At 47.3% G+C, this 27557-nt stretch overlaps 1 protein-coding gene across 1 annotated transcript in view; it reads left to right on the top strand.

Moving 5' to 3' along the window:
- The window catches only part of PIWIL1 (piwi like RNA-mediated gene silencing 1), a 227032-nt gene that overhangs the window by 118455 nt on the left and 81020 nt on the right, over nucleotides 1-27557 (top strand). Inside the window, exon 14 of the mRNA XM_083150480.1 lies at nucleotides 15754-15826. Coding sequence (XP_083006606.1) covers nucleotides 15754-15826 — 73 coding nt within the window. The remainder of the gene's footprint in view (nucleotides 1-15753; nucleotides 15827-27557) is intronic.

Genomic DNA, 27557 nt, shown 5'->3' with positions numbered 1-27557 from the left:
CCAGCGGTCCCAGGAGTGCTTTGCGCAAGTTCCCAGGCGCGCCGGTGACGTCACCGGCGCGCACTCGCGCAAAGCACTCCTGGGACCGCTGGAGACGCCGTAGAGGATGCTGAAGGCCTGCTATGGACGCTGGAGGACTTGGTAAGTATTAAAAGAGGGTTAGGGTGGGGAAATAAAAAACAAACAAAAACATTTGAATTAAAAAAAAAAACACGGTTTTTGGAATAATGCGGATACGGGATGCCCGGATACGGGATACCCGACCTGTACTTTCTTTTTTACTTTCTCTTGGGGGCACTGTTACCAGATGTGTAGATAAACTGCACCAGATCATGACTAAAGGGAGCTGAAGTAGTTGAGTGCTCTGGCATTTGCCTGCCTTCTTAAAAAATGAAACTTAAAAGAATTGTGTATTTTTTATACTTTTATGTTATATTTTCCTTTCAGCCCATGGTGGATGCTGGGACTATGAGTATGATGGAGTCTGAAGGGCCCCAAGCAACTTCCGCCCATGGCACCTACTCCATAATTTTTTGGGGGGTTGGAGGGGGGTTTGGTGTGTGTAACTGCACTTTTCCGGATAGGGCTTGGCAGCCCTAAATCTCTTTTTTATTTTTTAAAGTGGGCTGTCACACCACTGCACTACTATGCGGCTGCTGACCGCTCCATCACCTTCTTGCAGCAGCCAGTTGATGGACCTCACAGCCACTCACACTGACCACCTCCTGGCACTTGGTGGGAGCCTCAGCTGGAAAGGAGGAGCAGGGTGCAGCTCACACCATTGGTGTAGGAGGCAGCACTGGCAGCAATACACATTTCTGAGCTCCCGCTAGACCACTAGTTTATATTACTGTGGCAGGGGCCATTTTAGCGTTGAACCCTGGAGGTCCAAGGAGGGGGAAGCGCAGACCCTGTAGCCCAGACCCAATTCTTTTGGTGGCGGCTTGTACCGGGTTTTCCTGCGAAGGGGATAAATCTCACTGAGCTGTGGGGCCATCTTGCGGATCTCCTCACTGCTCAGCGGACCGGAGTTCTAACACCTCCACTGGTGTCAGGTTTATCCTACCCTCACCTCCCTCCTTTGTGCTGGTGCCTGTTTTTGCTTAAAGAGTATCTTTGCTTGGTTCTGCCTTATCACTTTGGTATATTCTGTTTAAACTGTGTGCTTTATAGCTCTGTGTGCTGTATATACCCTACTTTTTAGCAGGTTATTTTACAGTCAGTTGTCATTTAATGCTATTACAGTCTCTAGCTCCTTGTTAAAGCCCCTTAAACTGTTATTTTATTTATAGACTGTGTGTTTAGTGCAACTAGCTGCACTGTTCTTTTACATCTGATGCCCAATGTTCACAGTTAGACTGCAGTACCTACGCCTTATTCCTTTCTAAATGTGCATATACTATAAGCACAGCACTTTTTCTTTGTACCTTATACAGACCATGGTATCAGTATACTGTCTTTATTCTTTGGGAGACATCAGGGGCCACAGGGCTAACAAAGGGTAGTGAGCGGGAGAGGGACCATTCCAACACCAGAAAGGTTAAACTTCTTGCTGCTGCTCCCAGACAGCAAGGCTCGCCCCCTCCTCTACTTTGTCTCCAGGCCAAGAAGCTCAGTTTTTTTTGGTGCTGGTATTAGCCAACATGCACCTTAGAGAGGGGCTGCACTTTGCAGCCTTACTTCATTTTAAATCTTTAGTATTATTTTTTTATCAATTTTTTACACTGACAAGAAGTCAATGACAGGGCAGCAGCGCTGGGGGTCTATTAGACAACTGCTCTGCTGCTCCGTCACCTGGGCCCAGCAGCCGCACACCACTCATAGGTGTGGGACATTGGCTGCCCCAGGCACATTAGGGGCCCCGACCGGGGCACCGTTTAAGGTAACGCACTCTCCGCTGGGAGCGTGCAAACGCGCTTCAGCGGCTGTGACAGCCCAGCAGGTGGGGGAGATTGGGAGGGGGGTCTGGGGGCTGTACTAGCAAGTGGCCGGACTGGTCCGCCATCTGCCCTGCTGGACCACCAGGGAACTTGTGTGTGTAGGCAGCGGTGCCGGGAAGAGGGGCTGCCCGGCGCATGCCAGATCCCCGCCCTTTTACCATCCTAATAAATTCTTAGTGTCTAAATGTATTACATCCTTTTACACTCTTGCAGAGGAACTGCCTACCCAGTGGACACACATATTGTGAGGTTGGTTAAAACCACCACCCTACCCATCCCAGATGCCACTTCCCTAAAGGATCCAGTGGGCAAGAAACGTGAACAGTTTCTTAAATCTATTTTCTCTAATGCAGGGTCCGGTATCTGCCCAGCATCAGGGATGGATTTCCCGCAAGGCAGTATAGGTGCATGCTAGGACCCTCTTGTCCCGAAGGGACCCGCTTCTCCCCACCAGCACAACAGGTAAAATGAAGTATTATTTTTAAGTCACATTAATTATTCTCGCTCTGCCCGCTGTGCAGGGCTGTGGTTTAGCAACCGGACAGGTGGTAACACAAGGTGGGAAAGCTCTCCCTCTGAAGCAGGCTGACATTGCAGCCTTGTGTTGGGGGCGAGTCATAGGCTGAGCCTATTAGCGATGAGAAAGAGTTGGGGACAGGCACAGTAAGGTAATGTGGTGATCACTTCAATGCCCTTTGGATGGATATTCAGTTGCCTGGACTTCTATGGTTTGGGGTTGACTCACCCGTGGAGGGTCTTCAGTCTGGGGCATGCTGCTCGGGCATGGTGTCCCTTGTGGATATTATCAGAGAACCGAACACATATCTTAGTGAGGCGGCCTTGGGTATAGGTGGGTTTTCCTCTAAAATATCAGCTTCCTCAGTGGCAGCGCGACCAGCTTAATGGCTTCCCTCTTTGAAAGCTGACAATGAATCCAGAAGAGTCTTGGAGCAGTGAAACTCCCCCCCCTCATGAATCCCTTTTGTACCATGCAAGTAGATATCTACAAGAACACATCCCTTTCCATGCAGCCAAAGGGGAGAGAAATCTTTTGATGGTCGACGGCAAGTGACAGCAATTCAAAAAGCTCCAGATTGGTTCAGAAGAGCCTGGTATGCAGACCTTCACTGGCTGTCCATTGCTCCTCCCTGGTATCTTCTTTTCTGACCGACCTACTGTCGCAGGGACTGTGTAATCACCCCAATCTGCTGAAGCTCAATTTGACGGGGTCGCTGTTAAGATGTTGATTCAAAGGTCCAGGAGATTTCGTACTATGCTGACAGCTCAAAAACCTTCTATTTATCATAGAATCTGGCACAGGTATTTCTAGTGGTGCACTCTACACAACTATGATCCTAAGGTCTACCACCACTGGCATTCCTACATAAGTGTTAAGTCTCGTCCCTCTCGGCTTTATTTTAGCAGCGTGTGGCAGCTTCTTCCACGATCTGCACCATCTTTGTACGATCTTTGTACGAACACCATCATGTTTCATTCCTTTGTACGGCGCTGCGAAACACTTGTGGCGCCTTATAAATAAAATTATAATAATAATCTTACAAGGAGTATTGCCTCTACAACCTCCAGTTCTTCCTCCAGTACATCCCTGGGATTTGCCCCTGCTTCTTCAGAAGCTTCTGGGCGCTCCTTTTGAACCATCAGACTTAGTAGATATTCCACGGATCAGTTGGAAAACCATTCTCCTTCTAGCTATTGCGTAATCCCCTAGGTCAGATAATGATCTAGGACAGACATGTCCAAAGTCCGGTCCGGGGGCCAATTGTGGCCCGTGCTGTCATTTTAAGCAGCCCGCAGCCTCCAGCCTAAAGCAGGTGGAGCATCAGATGCCCTAAAAGTGGGTCCCCGGCGAGTGTGCCTTTACCTTGCTGTCTGCAGCAGTGAGGAGGTGCCGGCCGCCACAGTGAGATGTGTTTGGTGTCCTTCGGGTGAGTATGCATCCAACCCCTGCAGCTGCAATTGTATATCACCCTCCTCCGCAATAACAGTGACAGCAGTGTGTGGGGAGGGGGCGCAGCAAGGGGGAAGCTTGCTCCCGTAACATGCAGATTGAAAGAGGGTGGCTGCGGGAGCCCAAGCCTCTCCTGTCCTTGCAGTTCCTGCTTTGCCTCTCTGTCCTCTGGCTCACACAAGGGGCTGGGAAACAGTGATGGACATAAAGAGAAGGGGGGCAGGCTGTGGGACATAGTGAATGATGGCAGATTGTGGGACATGCAGTGAAGGAGGGTCAGGCTTTGGGAAATACAGTGAACGGAGGCAGTAATGGACATTCAGAGAAGGGGGGACAGAGTGAATGGGTGCAGATTGGGGAACATAGAGTGAATGGTGGACATACAGTGAAGGAGGAGCAGGTTGGGGGACATACAGAGAAAGATGGTCAGGAAGGGGAATATACAGTGGAGGGGGCAGAGTGGGGGACATACGGTGAATTTGGGCAGGCTGGAGGAAATACAGAGAAGGGGGGGCAGTCTAGGGAATATACAGTGAAAGGGCAAGCTGGAGGACATAAAGTGAATGGGGGTAGCGTGGGGGACCATTCTGATGTGATTAGTGATTCAAAGAATGTCAGACTGAATGGTCGGCAACCCACATTTTTTTTTTTTTTCCAAAATATGTTTTATTGATCCTCACATATTGCAGTTATTACAAACAGTAGTCATAACAGACTTAAAAGTGTTAAATGAGGAACAATCCTCCATTTTCTAATTTTCCACAAACATATACAAACAATGACCATAGAATGTCCATGAAATAAAGGGAAACTTAACATGGCAACTCCGGTTAAGGCATAGCGATGGTTGAGCATTGATACGTGATCAGCATCACCGTATATAAGATGTAAGCAGTGTTGGTCATAACTGGGAGTTACCAAAAATAATCGGTAATATAAAAGACTGGTCAGAAAACAAAAATGAAAAAAATATAAAATAAAAACAAAACAAAACCAAGCAAAAATTTTAACATTAAGCAGTAGTAGCAGGTAAATAACTAACTAATAGCCCGTTCCGAGATCCAAGCCATCGACCCATCCATGGACCGATCCAGCCGTCCAGCAAGAGATATAAAGGAGAGAAAATAAGGTGAGTAAGAAATAGAGGAGAGGGATATAGAAAGTAAGGGTATGTGGATTGTGACACCTAGATAGCGACAGGGGTTTTATTTTGGAGAAGCTGTAAATTATACCATGAGGTAAACTTGAAGCATGTTTGGATTGCCATTTTAGTTTTAAGGGGTAGGCTCTGGATGTATTTGTCCCAGCATTGAAATAGGCCTGAAGTCATGGATTCTTTGTGGAGAGATGCCTCCAGCCAATCCATAGTGAATAAGAAGAGTAGTCTAGATGTTGCCATCTCCAGGGAAGGGGCTGAAGCATGTATCCATTGCTGCAGAATGGCTTTCCTGCCAACAGCTGACAGGATTACCAGAAGTTTTTTGTCATATTTTAGAGTGGAGGTCTGGTCCGCGACATATCCAAAGAGCGCCCAAGATTCATTACAGTGGAAGGTTAGTTTTAGTGTGGAGGTGGCGAAGTTGTGTAGGGTATTCCAAAAAGTTTGGATATGGGGGCATGACCATAGACAGTGGTACAAGTCAGCTTCGTGGGAGTGACATTTGGGGCAATCAGAGGAATTAGCAGTACCCATCAAATAACAACGCTTAGGGGAGAAGTAGGCTCTATGTAGAATTTTATAAGACATCTCCTGATAGGAGCTAGCAGGGATGAGTTTGAGATTGAGGAGAAATGTGTCTAGAATTGTTTCAGGGTTGAGCGTCGTGGTCTGCGCGGCCCATTTATGAAGTCCCGGGAGGTCTGAATCAATGTCGAGTTCAGGGCGTATACGTGCATATATCGTGGATATGGAGTGTGTACAAGTACGGATGACAGAGTCAAAAGGGTTTGTGATATCTTGGGGTTGTAGCTTTGGGAGTATAGATTGTAGGTAGTGTGTAGCTTGGAGGTAAGCAAATTTATGTTGTGGTAGCAGATGGAAACGCGATACGGCTTCATCAAAAGTCAGCGGTGTATGTGAGGTGTTTAGTAAATGTCGCAAGGATAGGATGCCAGAAGAGCGCCAGCTAGTAAAGGGGGACATGGCTTTACCATTCTGGAATTCTAGATTGCCGACAAGGGGGAGCGATAGGGAATAGTAACACTGTAAGTGCAAAGATTTCCTGACGCGTCTCCATGCGTATATAGTAGAGGATAGGAGGGGGTTGTCAAATTGGCTGGATTTTAATTGAGAGGGTTTAGCGTGTAAAATGAAACTGAGAGAGAGGGGGTAGCAGAGTTGGGAATCTAATCGGGTGTCTGTAAAGATGTTGGATTCGGTAATCCAGTCCACCGCATAGCGGAGGATACAAGCCAGGTTGTAGTATTTAATATTAGGTAGATTAATTCCACCCCTCTGAGTGGATTGTGTTAGCTTGTAGAGACTAATCCTGGGTTTTTTGGAATTCCAAATAAATTTGGAGATCATGGCATTAAGGGATGAGAGATCAGATTTGGAGAGTAGGACCGGGGTCATTTGTAGAGCGTATAATAATTTGGGAAAGCTGGCCATTTTGAAGAGATTACCGCGACCTAGAAAGTTTAGAGGTAGATTTTGCCATAGAGCAAGTTCCGCCTTGATTTTTTGAATAACCGGAGTAATGTTACATGTGTATATATTATGGGGATGTGTTGGAAGAGTAATACCCAGATACGTGATATGGGAGGGAGCCCATTTGAAGGGGAAAGGAGTGGACCATCCTGTACGTGCCTGTCCAAAAATGGCAAGGGCCTCGGATTTATGGAAATTAATTGAAAACCCAGCAAAAGATGAAAAACGATTAATTGTATCGATAAGGTAGGGGACGGAATATTTAGGATTGGAAAGGAAAAGGAGAACATCATCTGCAAATGCCACCACGCGTAGCTCCCTAGTGCCTATGGAAATGCCCTGAAAGTGAGGGGATGATAAAATATATCGGAGGAGTGGTTCAAGTGCAATATTGAAAAGCAAGGGGGAGAGGGGGCATCCCTGGCGGGTCCCTCTTTCGAGAGAAAAAGGGGGGGAGGTAACGTTATTGACCATTACTTGGGCCTTAGGGTCAGTATATAAGGATTTGATAAGAGCGCGAAAGGATTCGCCAAATGATTGGTGTGCTAGTATTCTATGGAGATAAGGCCAAGCAATTTGGTCAAAAGCCTTTTCGGCATCCAAATTAAGTAGGATATTGTCGTGGGTTTGATGGAGACGGGTATGGGTTATAGCAGCAATAGCTGCACGAATGCCTACCACGGACTGCCTACCTTTCACAAAGCCTAACTGGGCGGGTGAAATTAGCCGTGGCAGACATTCCTGCAGGCGGTTGGCCATTAGTTTCGTCAAGATTTTAAAGTCCTGGTTCAGGAGGGAGATGGGGCGATAGGAGCCAACCAGGGAGGGGTCTTTTCCCGGTTTCGGTATAACTATAATCTTGGCTTCGTTAAAGTTAAGTGGCAGTGTTTTAGAGGACAAGATATGGTTAAAGAGGAGAGCTAAAGTTGGAGAGATTTCCGAGCGGAGTAGTTTGTAAAATTCAGCGCCAAAGCCATCCGGGCCTGGACTTTTACCATTAGGGAGGGATTTAATAGTAGTACAGATTTCCTCCTCTGTAATGGGTCTGTCTAGCATATCGCTTTCTTCCTGTGAAAGTGTGGGTAGGTTAGATGCCTTCAAAAAAGATTCACTTTCAGCTGTGTCATCAGGACCTACTGAGTATAAGGACTTGTAAAAGCTCATAAATTCGGCACATATGTCGTTGGGGTCTGTGAGAAATGTTCCTGATTGCTTAATCGTGTTAACCCATGTACGGGAGTGTGGTCCTTTAATTAGGTTAGCCAGGAGTTTGCCAGATTTGTTTCCAAATCTATGCAGCTTGTTTCTGAAATGATTGTGTTTGGTCTGGGCCTGTTCTGTAAGGAAAGTATCGTAGAGCAATTTAGCAGAGAGGTATGCTTCTTTGTTGGCAGGAGTGTCAGATCTCTTATAAGTTCTATAGGTGTCAGTAAGGGTATCACTCAACTCTTTTAGACGGAGGGTGAATCGCTTGCGTGTAGAATTGACGTAGGATATAATGTGGCCTCTGAGAACTGCCTTAGAGGTGTTCCAAAATAATGGGGGGTTGTCTGTGTGTGCGGAATTATCTGTGGTGTAGTTAAGCCAAGATTGTTTTAGGTGTAGTAGAAAATCGTTAGAGTGGAAGAGATGAGATGGAAACCGCCAGCATCTGGTAAAGGATTGGGGCAGAGATAACCGAATGGATAGCAAAATAGGGGCATGATCGGAGATAATAATGTCATGGATGGAGGTGTGTGTCACCTTAGAAAGGAGATGGTCTGAGATAAATAGGTAATCTATTCTAGAATGAGTCGAGTGAGGGTGTGAGAAGAATGAGTAATCTCTCTGTAATGGGTGAAAGATGCGCCAGGGGTCGATAAGGGTGAGCTGAGAACATAGGGGGGAGAGAAGATTTGAGAGAGCTGGAGGTCTGTTTGTACTTACCCCAGATCTGTCCATGGATGGGTCCACGACCGCATTGAGATCTCCTCCAAAAATGAGATTGGTAGAGCCCCAGGAGAGTAGTTTCTGTAGAAGTAGAGCAAAGTAGGAGTCATTGGGGTTGGAAGGGGCGTAGACGTTAAACAGAGTGTAGGTGACATTGTCAATAAGTACATCTAACAAAATAAATCGGCCATCGGGATCAATACATTTTCTAACTACAGAGTACTGTAAATTGTTGCTAAATAAAATGGCTACACCCCTAGTTTTGTTTGTGAAAGAAGCCGAAATGCACTCCCCAAGCCAGGGGGCCCTGAGTAGTGGCTGTGAACCCTCCACCCAGTGGGTCTCTTGTAAAAAGACTATATGTGGGGACATACGCTGTAAATGTGAGACAACTTTCCGACGCTTAACTGGGTGGTTTAGGCCCTCTGCATTCCATGATATGATGTTGAATGAGAGAAGAGGGACATCTCTCCTAGTGGACGTAGATGAGGGAGTTTGGTCAGTTATGCTAACCAACTCCTGTAGGCGGGATCATATGGTGAGATAAATATAGCGAGGGGAGCCCCCCTTCGTCCCAGCGAGCAAAGGGGGGGAATCCCATAGAGGGAATAGGCCTGGGGTCAGAACGGGCAGAGAACACGAACAACATATAAACTATTATATATAACATTAATGACGGATCTTAAACAAACCCAACGGTCACCTAACCAACGAATATTTAGACTATTCACACATCATAGCCAGCAGTATTTGAATGTAAAATAGAGCAAAACAATGGTGTTTACAATATATCAGGTATTGACATGGGAAGGGGGAAAAGAAGAAATCTCCCCTTCCACCCCTCCCCCTGATCTTCCGAGTGGAGAAGAGAAAACCCCACGAGGGGGGTAGGGTAAGCTTCAGGTGTCAGGAATGGAGAAGTGGGCCCTTGCCTCCTCCAGAGTGTCAAAGAAGAGTGGTTTCCCATCCACAAACACCCTCAGCCGTGCCGGGTAGAGCAGGGAGAATTTGATGTTAGAGTCAATCAGGTGCTTGCAGAGAGGTGTGAATTCCTTGCGTTTTGCCGCCACCAAAGCGGAAAAGTCTTGGAAGATGAGTAGGTGTTCACCATTGTAAGCAAGGTTAGCGGTTTTGCGGTAATGTTCCAGGACTCTAATTTTATCTGCATAATTAAGAATTCTCATTATGACAGGACGTGGTCGCCCCCCACGATTCGGACGTTCTGGACCGATGCGGTGTGCCCGCTCTATAGCAAGTGGGATTCCCTTCAGATCAAGGGCTAGTTGCTCCGGGAGCCAGGTAGACAGGAGGTGCATGAGCTCATGGCCCTTTACAGACTCTGGAATGCCCACCACTCTCAGATTGTTTCGACGGCTCCTGTTTTCCAGGTCGTCAATTTTCTCCTGGAGTGCCGCAATATCCCGAGATTGGGAGTCGACAGTTCGCTGAGCAACAGTGAGATCATCTTCTATGGACGAAACCCTCTGCTCAACCGTGTCCAAACGCTGGGCGTGGTGGGTCAGCTGGGTGAGAGTGGAATCGATAGCCTCCTTGAGCCCAGACAATTTTTCATCCAGCAGGGGGCCAAGGACCGCAGCTATATCAGAGGGCTTCATCTTGGATTTTTTAGGTTTGGTAGTGGATTTACGTTTTTTCTTTGAGACGGACTTGGTGGAGGAGTGATCCGAGTCGGTAGAATGCCCACACGTGGTAGCCTCAGAAGGTTCTAAAGCTGGGTCCACAGAGGACATTGAAATGGGTACCAGGAATCTTTTCATAAACAGAAATCTCACTGCTGTGCTGATAGTAGATAAGGAATGCAGGCAGTAGTGTGAAGGCTATTTGTGTGTGGCTAAGACATCAAATTTTGCACGACGGTTATCTCATTATTGGACAAAGCGAAGCATAATGGTATCGGGCCCGTTGGGGTTTGAGAAGTGAAGGCAGATTACATCGCAATGTAACATAAAGCCATAGTTTATGTGTGAAACAATATTCAAATCTCAAGAGTGCAGAGGTTGATTCCAAATAAGTGCAGGGCACAATATGTGTGTGCACACAGCAGTACTCCTCAGGAAAGGGAGACAGGTGGTTTAGACAGGCTGTGAACACCGAGGGGGGGCGGCCATAAAGTGGTGTGGCAGGGGGTCCACGAGGTGCAGGGAAGGGGTCTGCTCCCAGGTGGAATGCGGTAAGCACAGATAAAGTATATCAGCAACCAGATGTATCTGGTAGTGTTAGGACGCTGTTAATTACAGGCACAGGGTGTCTTGGTTAGATGGATGTGGAGGCAACAGCACAGGTAAGGTATGAGCCTAGTCCCCACTGGCCTCAGCCTGTGTGCACAGCATCTGCATAGATCAAGGCCCTGGTGTTATTTGGGTGATAGGCCACGATTGCCCCGTGTAGTATGGGGTCTTGCTAGTGCTTGCTGGATGCCCCTTTGGAAGGATGGGACATAGGAGAGGGGTATTGGGGTATAGGGCTGTCTAGGCAGGGCCAGCTGTAGGGGTGTGCAGGGCCTGTCGTGTGGGTACCTGTAGCCACAGCCTGACTTGCGGTGGCAGCGTGATCTAGGCAGGAGACAGGGCAGCAGGGGGGAGAGTCCACCTCCCCCTGCACTCCAGGGAGATTGCTGGGCTGGGTGGGCGTCTGGTTGCAGGTGCGCGCGGATGTGCGCGAAAATTTAGGTCCCGGCTCCGTCCGGCGGGCTAGGCCTCAGACTGCCGGAGGGTGATCCAGCCTTCTCCGGCTCCGTGGTCTGCGCCGCCCGGGTCCCGTCAGCAGCAGCTCTCCAGACGGGGGGGCAGCGTGAGGGGGCAGCGTGACGGCGTGGTTAACAGTTGCGGCCGCGCGCCGTCCAGGGCGCGGCGAAAATCGAGGCCCCGGCTCCGTTCGGCGAGCTAGGCCGCAACCCGCAGGAGGGTTATTAAGCCCTCCCCGGCTCCGCTGCCTGCGTCGCTAGGGTCCCGGCAGCGATGGCTCTCCAGCCGGAGGGTAGCGGGACTCGGCAGTGTGGGTAAGGGGTAGATTATGGGCAGGTGAGGCAGGAGCTTGATGGAGATGCTGCCGCTTGGTATGGCCGCCAAGCCACGCCCCCGGCAACCCACATTTTCACCTCACCAAAACTGGCCCTCGTCGCAAAAAGTTTGGACACCCCTGACCTAGGGGACTTGTTTCATTGCGCTCCTTTTCTTGTGTTCTACAAGAATAGCACAGTGTTACACACAAGACTGGAGTACCTTCTTCCTCTACAAGTTCATTAAGATGTTGGATGTCCTTATTTGTTCCATATAATGCCCACAACAGGGTCTGACAAGCCTCCAAATAAACTTTTATGAGTTGGTTACAACAAACCATCCATCAGGTCTACCAACAGTATTATCAAGACAACCGAAGCCGGCTTCGGGCGATGCTCATTCTACTCGGTCGTTTGGCACTGCATCCACAGGGGTCTCTGCACATACTTTCATTAAATTGTACAGAATTTACACCTTTGCCCCAGCAGATGCTGCTTTGGGCCTAGGTGTCTTGAGTGCAAAAGAAGGGATTTTTTGGTCTTACATGTAAAATAATTTTTTCATGTTGGATGCTTGGCGCCTAGCCTTGTGCTCTTTTTTGGGCAAGGTTTCCGAATACTGTCACTGAGTGTTTACTTGTGCTGAATTTATGTTTCTGTCAGTATGGCTTTCCTCTCTTGTACTTCCGTTGCTCTCAGCTTGTTACGTTAACGGGGGGTATGAGGGAGGAGGATCCACGGGCTGCACTTCTTTAGAAGGTAATTCCTTGGTGCCCGAGTTCCTGCAGACCCCATCATACCCCTAGCCCCACCATCCACGAGGGCTTCAGGAAAAAGGATTTTCAATTTATTTTTTACTATTTTGAGTTGCTGATGTTCACTCAAGGAGGAGATGGAGCCCACCGACTTCTCACTTCTTTCTCCAGGTCTGATTAGTTTGGGGTTCTGCAAGGGACTCACCCTTTGTTGAGGATGCTATAGAGGAAACAAGCTTCAGTTGGCTTAATCTCTAATACTAAAGTGTCTGTCAATCTCCCTTCAATAGTAGGTGGTAGCATAAAGGGGGAAATTTACTAAAGGAAATTTGTAAAAAATAGGTGTATTTGTATTCAGAAATACACTTATTTTTGACATTTACTATCCCGAAAATACGGCAATTCGTATTGATAGCACATCAATACGACTATGAATTGCCATATTTTCGGGATAGTAAGGGGGAAATTTACTAAAGGAAATTTGTAAAAAAAATAGGTGTATTTGTATCCACAAATACTCTCATTTTTGACATTTAGGGGGAAATTTACCAATATGAAAAACCTAGTTTTTCGTATTGGTTGTTTCCCTACGACTGCATACGACTGTTTAAGTCGTATGCAAAGTCGTGTTCCGGAGGGGGATTTACAAAGCAGTCAGATACGACTGCTTTGTAACCCTCCGATGGTGTAATGATTCGTATTAGCGGCCGTATATACGGCTGCTAATACGAATTATTTCTAGCAGTCTGCACGGATCAAGTCAGATCCGTGCAGGCTGCGGTGTGTAAAAAAAATAGAAAAATAAATAAAAAAAAAAAAAAACCGGCGTGGGGTCCCCCCCACAGCCATAACCAGCACCAGGCTGAAGGAGCCGGGGCCGGTAATTAAAAATCACGGAACCCGACAAATAGGGGTTCCCCGATTTTTAACAACCAGCCCCAGGCTCCAGGTCCGGGGCTGGTTCCCAAAATACGGGGGACAAAATGAGTAGGGGTCCCCCGTATTTTAAGAACCAGCCCCAGGCACAACCAGCCGGCAGGGTAATGTCACAGCCGGGGGACACTTATAATATAAGGTCCCGCGGCCAAAACATTCTCCCTACCGACCAGTCAGCCTGGCCAGGGGCCCTGGGGGAGTGGGGACCCCCCCAATAAAGGGGTCCCCCCCCTCCAGGACTTACCTGACCAGGCTGAAGCCTGGTGCTGTCCCCGATGCCCCTGGGCGGTGGGCATCGGGCTGATTATGTTGTAAAAAATAGATAAACCATTGTTTTTTACTGTGGCACTACAAGTGCCAGCAAGCCTCCCCAGCAAGCTGGGACTTGGAGAACCACAAGTCCCAGCCTGCTGGGCATTAAAGGGCCCGCTGGCACTTGTAGTTCTACAGTTAAAAAAATAGTGCACAAAACACACTGATACACTTTTAAAATAAAACTTTATTACACACAAAGCCCACACATACTAATACTTACCTATCTTCTTTCTGTAGGTAGCCCTGATGTCCTGTGTCGGCGTCTTCTGGTCCTGTGTCGTCTTCTTCCTCCATGTCGACCGTCGCTGTCGCCGTCCGGATCCGACGAAATCCATTTGGGAAGCTGTGGAAGGAAACCATACTCACCTGTCCCAGCGCGACGTAGTCCAGGTAAGGGTCTTTGCAAAAAAATAAACCGAACACCCCGAAACCAAACCGGACTGACGGAGACGCACGTGTGTTTGTTTACATCGTGCGGCTCCGCCTCCCGAATGCCGCTATTGGCTGCCTTGCGGCCTAGCGGCTCCTGATTGGCCGCTAGGCCGCAAGGCGGCCAATAGCGGCATTCGGGAGGCGGAGCCGCACGATGTAAACACCGTGCGTCTCCGTCAGTCCGGTTTGGTTTCGGGGTGTTCGGTTTATTTTTTTGCAAAGACCCTTACCTGGACTACGTCGCGCTGGGACAGGTGAGTATGGTTTCCTTCCACAGCTTCCCAAATGGATTTCGTCGGATCCGGACGGCGACAGCGACGGTCGACATGGAGGAAGAAGACGACACAGGACCAGAAGACGCCGACACAGGACATCAGGGCTACCTACGGAAAGAAGATAGGTAAGTATTAGTATGTGTGGGCTTTGTGTGTAATAAAGTTTTATTTTAAAAGTGTATCAGTGTGTTTTGTGCACTATTTTTTTAACTGTAGAACTACAAGTGCCAGCGGGCCCTTTAATGCCCAGCAGGCTGGGACTTGTGGTTCTCCAAGTCCCAGCTTGCTGGGGAGGCTTGCTGGCACTTGTAGTGCCACAGTAAAAAACAATGGTTTATCTATTTTTTACAACATAATCAGCCCGATGCCCACCGCCCAGGGGCATCGGGGACAGCACCAGGCTTCAGCCTGGTCAGGTAAGTCCTGGAGGGGGGGGACCCCTTTATTGGGGGGGTCCCCACTCCCCCAGGGCCCCTGGCCAGGCTGACTGGTCGGTAGGGAGAATGTTTTGGCCGCGGGACCTTATATTATAAGTGTCCCCCGGCTGTGACATTACCCTGCCGGCTGGTTGTGCCTGGGGCTGGTTCTTAAAATACGGGGGACCCCTACTCATTTTGTCCCCCGTATTTTGGGAACCAGCCCCGGACCTGGAGCCTGGGGCTGGTTGTTAAAAATCGGGGAACCCCTATTTGTCGGGTTCCCTGATTTTTAATTACCGGCCCCGGCTCCTTCAGCCTGGGACCCCACGCCGTTTTTTTTTTTAATTTATTTATTTTTCTATTTTTTTACACTAAAGCCTGCACGGATCTGACTGATCCGTGCAGGCTAAAACGCAAATAGAACAGGAAAATGGTGTTCTATTTTCCTGTCGTATTTGCGTGGGTGTTTCACACCACTAAGCAGCCGTATTGTCAGTACGGCTGCTTAGTAAATCAGAAACCACCATTCTTTTGAATGGTGATTTCTGTCGTATCCTATCGATGGTGTAGGGCATTCGTATTTGTAACTACAAATACGAATGTTCCATCTTTAGGACTACGAATTGTTGTATTTTTGGGATTGTAAATCCCGAAAATACAAATTCGTAAAAAAAAGGTGTATTTCTCCCTACGAATACACCTTTTTTCTACGAATCCATTTTGGTAAATTTCCCCCTTACTATCCCGAAAATACAGCAATTCGTATTGATGTGCTATCAATACGAATATGAATTACCGTATTTTTAGGATAGTAAATGTCAAAAATAAGTGTATTTCTGGATACAAATACACCTATTTTTTTTTACAAATTTCCTTTAGTAAATTTCCCCCGTAATGTTTACCTTATATAGGAAATATAATCTATTTTTTACACAACATTTTAACTTATATAACAAATTTGATCGACCCTGGCATTTTGAGCATATATTTTTAACATCTCTCACAGAGATGTTGGCACTCAAGGGGTTAATAAACATTTATAACAAATACTATATTATATATAAGTAATAATTGGCTTACATTCTATATATTCTTTTTTTTTTTTTTTTTTTAGGGTTGAAGTAGATGACAGCACTGACGCGTATGTAAAAGTGCTACAGCAAAAGGTTCAATCTGAAACACAAATGGTATGTATGAATACACAAATATTTATATAATGGAAAGAAAGCAGATCCAGTATTGATGTAAGGGGTCCGGCTTCTTTGTCCCTCCCTATAGTTTCATCTTATGCCAGGAAGACATCGTGAAAGTATCATAGTGGACTGACTGCAGCTACTATCAGTGAATCCTAACAGGATTGTTCACCCGCGACTTCCCGATATTAGGGGGTGTTTTACCTTTTATGTCCTCCAAAGCTTCTTACGTCTCGCTGGCATCAATGTATAGTAATGGTTACAATTTTTATGCACTAACAAACCACCTAATGCTTTATTCACCCCTTTCTCCCTTATGTGAGTGATTAACCTGGGTACTTGTTTCCTATCTGGGCGCCTGCTAAGTTAATTGCGCACCATGCTATTCTCCGTAGAGAAATCTGATCGCATCTCATCGTACACATACACGATATTGAACGATCCGATTCGATTTCCCATAGGAAACAATGTTAAATGGATCAATTTACCCAAATCAGCATAGGGAAGAATGGTAAATGGGCCAGAAACCTCAAAAAAACCCACAGAGCAGTGGAATGTCCCCCCAAAAGTAGTTGACGCCACCCCGCCATCAACGTGAACCCGAAGCGTGGCGAGCGCAGCGAGGGGCGGCGGTACGCGTCCTCCGACCTTTTCATGCCCTACTATCCACTAGGGCGTGGAGTGAGAATAGAATAGTGTGGCGAGCGCAGCGAGCCACCGAGACCGAAGCGTGGCGAGCGCAGCGAGCCCCGCGAGGGGACGCGGATACCTTCACAGGTAAACGCGTCCCTTCGCGGGCTTCCCAGGTGTCCGCGTCGCCATGGACAACCTGGGAAGCCCGCGAGGGGACGCGTATAACTGTGAAGGTATCCGCGTCCCCTCGCGGGGCTCGCTGCGCTCGCCACGCTTCGGGCTCGGTGGCTCGCTGCACTCGCCACACTATTCTATTCTCACTCCACGCCCTAGTGGATAGTAGGGCATGAAAAGGTCGGAGGACGCGTACCGCCGCCCCTCGCGGGCTCGCTGCGCTCGCCACGCTTCGGGTTCACGTTGATGGCGGGGTGGCGTCAACTACTTTTGGGGGGACATTTCAATGTTCAGGGGTGTTTTTGGACCATTTACTATTGTTCCTATGATAATTTGGCTAAATTGAGCCATTTCACATTGTTTCCTATGGGAAATCAAATCGCATCGCATCGTTCAATATCGTGTATGTGTACGATGCGATGCGATCAGATTTCATTACGGTGCCGTACGTAGAAAACCTGGGCGCCCAGATAGGAAACAAGTACCTTAACCTGTACCCAGAAATAACTGACAGATACCTGAGTTTGTCAAAATATGGCACAAGAATTTAAAACGGGTTCAGAACAATACTGCTTGACATCAACAATCTGTACATTTTTGGGTGGTCCATGAAACCACAGTGCATAATCCTTGGATAGCTAACAACCCTTGCTAGTTTTCAAAAAGACCCTCATGAGGGTTGTATGCAATGTACTTTGACTTTAAGCTGTGACAGTTTTTACTTTCACTTTGAGCTGCGACAGATTTTTGCTCACAAACTCTCCACCCCAGTCCCTATCTTCTTCTACCTCCACTATCTTTCTTTACAGCTCCCTCTTTCCATATCCAGCAAGTTTAAAAACCGATCAGTGTCCCTAAAAATATTGCTTTCGCTTTCTGTTATTACATCATTTATCACACAGAGGAGTAATTTGTGAGTAATTTGGTCCGTCGAGTTGCCTCTAGTAGTCAGTGGTGTTACTTCACCTCATAGAAGGGAAGAGTAGTTAGCCACATATATATATATATATATATATATGTAGCGAGTAGTCGGCACTTACTCTCTGTAGTAGTGTGAAGGTGCCCGGAGGGGGTATTGTAATAGGAAGCAGAACACCGGCACTCACTCCTTTCAAAAATAATTTCAAGGACACTCAGAGGTGCATTTTGCAACGTTTCAGGCTTTTTTATTCAGCCCGTCGTCAGGCAGTACAGTGAGTGTCCTTGAAATTATTTTTGAAAGGAGTGAGTGCCGGTGTTCTGCTTCCTATATATATATATATATATAAAACAGGACTTACCCAAGCCTCCAAGAAGGAAAGGAATGGACCAGCACTCACAGTTTGATGGAAAAAAAAAGTAGTTTGTATTAGCAGTTACAGCATAGTGTACAAGCAGGCTGAACCAACAGCCGTTTCAACCGGAAACCTTTCCAGTTTTCATCAGGGGTACATCACTGCATTAACAGACAGGTATATATAGCATGAAAATAGGGCGCCAAACCCGCCCAGCTCAAAGCAAAGGGGAGCTGTCAATCAGCACCACACTACGGAGCATCCAGCGCCTGTCAGATGACGCTGCTAGGGGGGTGTGAGATGCGCGTCATAGGGGAGTCCCTGTGACGTGTGTCTGTAATCCAGGATTGCCCAAGTGTACCAATACGTGCAGAGACTAATGTTACAACGAATGTGTTAACCTAAGACCTCTAAAGTAAATGAAAAAGCAAGAGCCAGCACCATGGGGAGATGGAATAGAGGGTGAGGGAATACGAGGGAGAAATATGTAAGATAAAGTAAGTGAGCGGCAAAAGTATAAAAGCGCAACTGTGAAACAGTGCATGTCAGCCCATGTGAACAACCTGAAGACGTGCACGGAAGTATAAGTAACAGCCCGTGATCTAAGCCAGAATATGCACATAATGTGATGGCACAGTGGTACTCACAGACTGTAATCTGTGATAGACAAGCAGCACGGCGGCCGCAAAGCTTAATGGCAGCAGAAGTATTCATACAGAATCTGACGGTTGGCAAGTCGACACAACTGTATGTCAGCATATAGAATCCCAGAGCATCCACATCATGTATCTCACAGACAGTGATCTGTGATAGACAAGCAACACGGCGGCCGCAATGTATAATGACAGTAGAAATAGTCATACCCAATCTAACGTATGGCAAGTCGACACAACTATGCGTCAGCATATAGAATCCATCTCCAGAACATCAACATAATAGCGGCAATCGTCACTGATAATACGTGATACACAAGCAGCACGGCGGCCGCAGGTACCAAAGCATGACACTAGGGTCAGTCTCTTTCCAATGTAGAGATGGATAGCATAGGGCGGCATTTTTCTATGTCGATCGGGCACAGAGGCCAGAGTTAATGTCTAGTATCCTGAAATCAGACAATGTCATATTCAGATGATGGCAGCGGACATAGTTATACATATTCTAGTGGTTGGCAAGTCGATGCAGCTCCGTGTCGACATAATTAAAGGTAACTCAGTTTAAGAGTGATCCATGTAAATGATGGTTAAAACACTTAGCTTGGTTAAAGCGGAAATGTCATAGCCGGAATTGCGTGTGAATGCTATTAAAAACAAATGACAGTAGTTTGCAACATCGAGCCAAGTGAATCACCCATGGCAACCACTGACATTGTGACTAGTAGTTCTGTGCCCATATGTGTCTGTTGGATGGAGAGCAGTGTATTGAGCCCATCCTGTGGCTTACAAAAGGGGTTGGGCGTATATATGTGCATAAGAAAAAAAAATTAAATTAAAAATAAGAATAACAGAAGATAATGAAAACGAAAGGAAATGACTATGTGGGATTAAGTGATACACTCAGGTATCATCTGTGGCTTAAATAAAGCATCCCATTTTAAAGTCCTCGTTTAGACCAGAAGGGGCCAAAGACTTTAAGCGATAGATCCATCTCAGCTCTCTCTGGAGCAGTATCTTTTCACGATCACCCCCTCTTCGTAGGGGGGGTATGTGGTCGATGAGGAAGCATTTTAGCTGTCCGACGGTGTGTCTTTTCTCTAAGAAATGTCGAGCAACAGGTAAGTTTTTGAGATCCACAGTTTCTGTTGTAGGTAATAGGCTTTTCTTAATAGACGACCTATGTTGACCAATTCGTTCCTTGGCAGTCCTGATTGTTTTGCCCACGTAAACCATTTGGCAAGGGAATAGGAGGGCGTAGATTAGGTATCTGCTGTTGCAGTCCAATTTGTGTCTAATAGTAAATTTCTCCCCATTGACTGGGTTAATGAACGTGTCCCCTGTCATGAGAAATGGGCAGTTAATGCATCCTGAGCATCTGTATACCCCATTTTTGCGGGAAAGCCAGCTTGTTGGTTTAGCTATATTGCCAGATGGATCCGTAACAACTAGCATATCTTTGAGGTTTGGGCCCCTTCTGTATGCAAAGCGCGGAGGAGTATGTAAAGTCGGCTGTAGTACAGGGTCACTTGCCAGAAGATGCCAGTGTTCAAGGATGGTTTTCTTTACAAACTTTGAAGCCACTGTGAATGTGCTGCAAAAATTTAATCTGTCTGTTTTATCCGAGCTGACAGGTTTAACCTTAAGTAGTTCCTCCCTCTTGAGCAGGGACACCCTGGACATGGCTTCCTCCACATCATGCTTGGTGTATCCCCTTTCTAGAAAGCGATCACACATTTGTCTCAGAGCTTCTGGGAGAGCATCTGGGTCTGAATTAACCCTACAGACTCTCAGTAGTTGTGAGTATGGTAGGCCTTTTTTTAACGCATGTGGATGAAAGCTGTCTGCATGTAGTAAGGAATTCTTGTCAGTCGTTTTCGTGAAGATTTTTGTGGTTAAAGTACCATTTTTAGGGTAATCATGACGTCCAAATAGCTGATGGATTGGTGACTGAAACTGTTCGTAAAGCGTATCGTGCCTGGTAGAGCATTGAGATAGTTAATGAACGTAAGTAGTTCTGATTCGCCCCCTGTCCATAGGAAGAATAGGTCGTCTATGTACCTTACGTACATTTTAATGAATTTGTTGAAATGTTGATTGCCAATGATGTGTTTTTCCTCAAAGGTAGCCATAAAGAGGTTGGCGTAGGATGGGGCCATATTGGACCCCATCGCCGTCCCCTGGCGCTGCAGGTAAAATCGATTCTGAAATAGAAAATAATTTTTGTTTAAGATGATTCCCATCAGAAGGGCAATGTATTCCACTGGCGGTCCACTGTAGTGTCTGCTGTTGGTAATCATGTCTTTGCTGGCTTGTATCCCTAGTTCATGCGGGATACTCGTATAGAGACTAGAAACATCCAATGTTACCAGCAGGGTGTTAGACGGTAGGTCTCTAACATCATTCAATTTGCGCAAAAAATCGGACGTGTCCTGGATGAAGCTTTCTGTGTTCTGTACCACAGGCTGCAGAAAAAAATCCACTAACTGTGAGAGTGGTTGGCACAGAGACCCCCTGGCTGAGATGATCGGCCGGCCAGGGGGTTCCACCAAGGATTTATGCACCTTGGGGAGCGTATAGAGAATGGGAATTATCGGGTGTGCTTGGGTAAGAAAATCAGCAGTTTCCTTGCTGATGTAGAGATTTGTTATGCCAAGCTGGATGATACTGTCGATTTCTCTCTTGAATCCCCACGTGGGGTCACGATCCAGGGGTAAATAGCAGGCAGAGTCAGATAGTTGGTTAAGTGCTTCTTTCGTATAGTACGCATAGTCCAGTAACACAATGCCTCCCCCCTTGTCGGCTGCCCTTATAATAAGGTCTTTGTCTTGCTGGAGAGTCTTGATGGCTTCCCTCTCTAAATTGCAGTCCTTTGTTAAGCAAGGTTATTTCAGCTGGGGAGAGTGGATGTTTGGATAGATTGTAGATTACAGATCCTGTTAGTTTTTGCCCCTCCTTTTTTCTTTTTCTCCCACCCCTCCGGGTGGGTATAGCAGGTTTTTTGGAGGGCGTCTGGTGCGGTCAGATCTGTTAAGATATTGCGTCTCTTGTCCTGATGTGGACGGGGCGTCTGAGTCACTGGCAGACGTATGCGTTTCAATATCAGTAAACTGCGTGTTGGGGCGTCTTGAAGTACCTCTTCTGTACTGTTGACGCGGTCGTCGACTCTCAATCCTGGAATACCAGGTGTAGACCCGATTCTCCTTATAATCAAGTTTGACTTGTTTATATTTTGTTTTTTTGAATTTTAGCAGGTTTTCTCTGTATTTTGTTAATTCCACTTCTAGCTTTTTTAGTAGGTCACATTCAGGATCATGCAGCGCTTTGTAGGGTTCAGTTTGGTGCAGATCACCAATTTCTCCTTTAATTGCCGCAAGGTCAGAGCCGGTCTGCTCAATGACCAGGAGCATCAGATCTTGGGAGCAGCGGTTTAGGATATTGCACCACTTAATACAAAAGTCATTATTGTGCCTACCTAGAGTGGGTTGATTGTGCAACCTGAAGCCTCTAGGGATAAGCTGCTCTTTGTAGTACTGGGAGAGTGTGAGCCCGTGCAATTCTAATTCAATTTCGCGTTTACTTAGTTTCAGCAGGTCTTGATATGCCTCCTCTGGGCTATCTTTGTTAAAGGCAAGGGTATCGGTGTCAGCAAACAGAATGCGCTGTTTGTCTGCATCAGTGAACAGTAGTGTGGATGCCAAATCCAAACCAGTTGCAGTGGACATAAGTACTGAGTAGGTCGAATACACACGTAGTAAAAATGTTGTCTCAATGATATGAAAAAGATAAAGAGTAATCAGAACAAGTGAAGAAAAAAAGCGTTTGTGAACCAATAAATTGTATGGTCTGTATGTACAGAGTGATATTAACAATATCAATCTGATTACAGTCCACTGAGTAATCCGGTGCCCAGCCTCTTAGGGTAAAGAATTCATAGACATATGCAGGATGGCACTCAAGAGAGTATAATACCAGGGGTGCAGGGTCCTTAAGGTTATTTCAAAACAGGACTTACCCAAGCCTCCAAGAAGGAAAGGAATGGACCAGCACTCACAGTTTGATGGAAAAAAAAGTAGTTTGTATTAGCAGTTACAGCATAGTGTACAAGCAGGCTGACCCAACAGCCGTTTCAACCGGAAACCTTTCCAGTTTTCATCAGGGGTACATCACTGCATTAACAGACAGGTATATATAGCATGAAAATAGGGCGCCAAACCCGCCCAGCTCAAAGCAAAGGGGAGCTGTCAATCAGCACCACACTACGGAGCATCCAGCGCCTGTCAGATGACGCTGCTAGGGGGGTGTGAGATGTGCGTCATAGGGGAGTCCCTGTGACGTGTGTCTGTAATCCAGGATTGCCCAAGTGTACCAATACGTGCAGAGACTAATGTTACAACGAATGTGTTAACCTAAGACCTCTAAAGTAAATGAAAAAGCAAGAGCCAGCACCATGGGGAGATATATATATATATATATAGGTTAGCTTGCTAGTTTGATTTGTTCCTTGCTATGTCAGGACTTCCAAATACCTGTGAGCTGGAGAAACCCGCATTACTATGCTTGAGAATTCTACAGCTTATATGACAATGAGCTGGCTTTGGTGGAGATGTGAATAGCTACTTTAAAACATAAACCTTTTGACCTTTTAGCTTCACTTCTATAATGTACGATTTTTTAGCATTCCTGAATATGAGAAAGGTTCAGTACATAGAATAATAATTTTTTTTAAACATTAGTTTGGCTATTTTGTCATGAGACCATCATTGGTCAGTTTTTTGACGATTCTAAAAAGAGTGATCGATTTAGAATTTTTTTTTTTTTTTATAAATTTATGGTTACATGAGCTTCTGTTGTTTATGCCATCATGCTTATTTTGGACACAGCAGTGAATCACAGAAGGCATCTACAGGATTTGCTTATTTTTGTTTCTAAAGCCGCATCTGCTGTGTCTTCTGCACCCATTTCTGAATCTGGCCCTCAATTTCAAACACTAGTTGTATATGTGTAGTAAAAGTACTTGAACAAGATTATGGCTACAGTGGAGGCTTCTAAGACAGCCTTTGTACACTCATTATTATTACCAGTTATTTATGTCCCGGCAGAGCTTACAATCTATGTTCCCTACCACATTGACACACAATTAATTTTGTTGGGAGCCAATAAACCTGCCTGTATATTTTTGGAGCCCCTGGGCTGCAAGCTTCTGCTTTACACTCCTTTTGGCTGCTGGGTAAGACAGGTTCAAAGTCTCTTCCTCTTAAGAGCTCAAGTCCAGGGATAAACAGGCTTTGTCTGTCCAACACTCAGCTACCAATCCAGCAGACAGGCATACCGCCTGATGTGATGGGCCTCCAACTTGCAACTACCAGATTGGGAGGCCGTTTTCTGCATTTTGCTAGTGTCTGACAACTTCAGACACTTGGGTGAAGGCTGTCGTGTTCTTTGGGGTAAGTGTAGCAAAAAACCTCAGACGCCTTGAGTTTCACATAGAAGAGATGTATTTAAACATAAAAACAGGGAAAAAAACGGCACAGTATACTGTACCTTATTGGTAGGAATAAAACAAATAAATCTATTTAAAATTGTATAAAATTTCAATGGTCTACCCATATACGACGGTGTGTTTAGTTGGAGATAATTAGCAGAGGTCTCCCGGAATCAGCCCTGCCTGACACTCAGACTTGGGTTCCACGATCTTACAGAAGGGGCAGGTCCCATCTTGGCTACCTATGGCGAGAGTTCCGCCAGCTGGCCATGGCTGGCCACGGAGCCCGCCATCGCAATACATTTTAAATGCTTGGCGATTCGCCGTGGCGTCTCCGGATGAGTGCAATACCAGTGATGATCCACCAGATGTCACTTTTGAAAACCTCTTTGCACATGCGTAAAATTTGTGCTGCAGCGCGTGCATGAAGCGCAGGAACTACAGTAAATAATTTATTGTCCCTGGCAAGCCTAGTCAGCGCCTTTCTCACACCGCCGGCACGAGCATGATCCCATCTCTTTGAAAGAGAGGATCATGCTGACACGGGCGGAGAGGCGCTGCATTTGTTTGACACGAAGGAGCGTCTCTGACGGACGCTCTTGCGACCCAGTTGCACAGACGTTCCAGTAATGAGACGCTTTTGCGTCTGAGTTGTTATTACGGCAGTGTACTACAGTAAAGTACTTTACTAATTTCCTTGTCAGGGTCCATGGGTCCCACAGGGGACATCGGGGGGTTGTAGGCGGATCCAGGGGGTCCGAGGCACCAATCAGCGAAGCTCTTAAAGGTTTTACCCAGCATGCCCGGGCCCTCTCCCCTACAACCCCGCCTCCAGGCTACTGCCGCCAGTTTTTAGTTGGTGCCTGCAGGAAGCAGACGCACCTTTAATTCAGCAGGAATCACCTCTTTCAGGTGATTCCAAACGAAGCTTTTTATTTTTAAATCTGCCGCTTCGCGGCAGAAGACGCGCCCCGCTGTCAGTGATTGACGGCGGAGTGAGCGTCTCCATCACTCCTCCCGGCGCCGACCTCCTCAGAACATCTTGAGGCAGACGGCGGGGGTGACGTCAGCGCCTAGCACCGTCGGACGTCTCTCCCCTGACCGCGTGGCCGGTCCAGGAGCAGGTAAGGCTTCCTATGGAAGCACAAATCGCTGTCCTGCCGCGGCGCGCTGGGAGACGCCCGCGGTAGCTGGCGTGGGCACTCGCTTCGACTAGGGACCCCACTAGACCACCGGGGACAGAGCGGCAGGCTGGGCCTGGGGGGACCCATTTTCTATTGGCTCTTATGCCCCGGTGGGGGAAGTCCAGCAAGGGGAGGTGGCGCTTGGCCTGCAGTCCCTCCCCCAGCTTTGGCGCCAATCTCCGCGAGATCTGCCGTCCATTAGCTGAACCCGTTTGTGCCCGCCCCCCCTCTCTTGGACCGGCGCCATTACAGCAGCACGCAGGTCTCCAGAGGTCGGGCACATCTCTCTCCCCTGTGAAACCGGCTACAGGCTAAGTAGTACTTTTCACAGCCACCCTCATTCCCCCTTTGCTCTATAGAGTACTGTGGTTGACATAGGGTGTGTTAGCTTATCTATATTGCCTAATATAGTGTGTATGTGACTTTGTGCTAGTACTTTTTTCTCTGTCAGTTTTTTTTCTTAAACTATCCACTTTACTTCTAAGTGAGGTTTTTACCTCAGAGGTCACATACTGTCAGTGGATCACTCTAGGTCCTCTTGTACTGAGTTACCTACTGTGCACTGTATCCCCCCTATTGGGAGTGTTCACACAATGTCCAAACGGGGGCGCAACCAGACAGAATCTCCCTTGCTCTTGTCTTGCAAGAGCTGCGCTGCAGGTCTGTCTGACATGGATGTCATCCAGGATGGGCTATGTGTCAATTGCTTTACCCCTCCTGCCCAACCCCAGCCCTCGGGGGCCCCTCAACCACCATGGGCAGCCTTTCAACAGCTGTTGGGCGCCCTGGTGGATCGTCTCCCTAATGCTGTAGCACCCCCTGTAGTACAGCCCCCTCCACCATGGGTGGATGCTCTGTCGACCACGGTGCAGACCTTGCAGCAGACTACGGCAGCTATGCAGAAGCTACTGCCACATGCTGCACAACCCAGTAGATCCTTGATAAATCCGTTGCTACCGGTAACCAGGGATGGCTCTGATGACACAGACGATGGCGGGGATGACCCCGATAATGCAGATGATGGCGACATCATACCAGATGACGATCAGGATGACCCTATGCCTACTGATCCTCCCGCTTCTCAGGCTGAGACCTCTGACATAGCAGGCCTTATTTATGCTATCCGGGAGGTTCTTCTGTCAGATGCAGATGAACCTGAACCCACTGCTAAGACCAGGAACGTCTTTAAAAAGCAGAAGGTAATTAAGGCCCAGTTCCCTCATTCTGATCATTTATCAGAAATCAGGAGAGATCAATGGGAGGCTTTAGGGAAGAGAGCCAATATACCTAAAAAGATGTTGGCTAGATACCCTCTCCCTCCAGAAGATTGCACCCCATGGGAAATTCCTCCCACGGTGGACGCGCACGTGTCTAGGCTGGTTAAACCTTCAGTGCTTCCTGTAGCCTCAGGGTCAGCTCTGAAGGACCAGACAGACAGGCGCCTTGAAAATGCTCTCAAGGCAGCATTTTCTTACACAGGGGCAGTTCAGAGGCCTACCATTGCAGCTACTTGGGCGGCAAAGGCCATTTCACCTTGGTTACAAGTTATAGAGGATGAATTGGCCCCAGTCGCATCTGATGATGCAAGGTTGTGTATGCAACACATCAAACAAGCAGCATCATACATTATGGATGCTATGTCGGACGCCGGTACTCTAGCTGCCAGAGCCTCCGCCAGCTCAGTTCTGGCACGCCGGATTATCTGGCTTAGGTCATGGAAGGCGGACCTAGAGTCAAAAAGGACTCTGGAACTCTTGCCCTTTAAAGGGGAAAACTTATTCGGGGAGGAGTTAAATAAAATTGTGGCTTCCTTGGCGTCGGCTAAGACAGCCTGCCTCCCTTCGGCTCTACCTCAAAGGCCTAGGACCCAGTCCTTTCGGCCCTTTCGCCCCCAAGGCAAGGCCAGAGGTCAGTCCTACACCAGACCCTCGCCCGCTCATAAGACTGGCAAACCCAAACCCAAGCAACCTTGGGCCGCCAGACAGGCTCCTCCCAAGGCCGACAAGCCTTCCGCATGACGGGGCCAGCCTCCCACAGGCGGACCCCCAAGTGGGAGGCAGACTCCTGTACTTCGCTCACCAGTGGCTATCCACCACAAAGGATGCCTGGGTGAGGGAGGTAGTGTCGCAGGGGTACGCCATATCCTTCTCAAAGCCCCCCCCAAGAAGGTTCTTCTGCACAGGTCTCCCAAAAGACCCATGCAAAGCAGAACAATTGCGTTTCATCCTACAGACCTTGCTTCGGTCACGGGTCATTGTTCCCGTGCCTGGGCACCAGAGAGGCCTCGGATTCTACTCAACCTTGTTTCTGGTGCCAAAACCAAAT

This window comes from Crinia signifera, chromosome 1 (genome assembly GCF_055691185.1).
Source record: "Crinia signifera chromosome 1, ASM5569118v1, whole genome shotgun sequence".
Classification (NCBI taxonomy): domain Eukaryota; kingdom Metazoa; phylum Chordata; class Amphibia; order Anura; family Myobatrachidae; genus Crinia; species Crinia signifera.
Note: the sequence above shows the minus strand (reverse complement) of the source record. Positions and strands in the feature narration are given on the sequence as shown.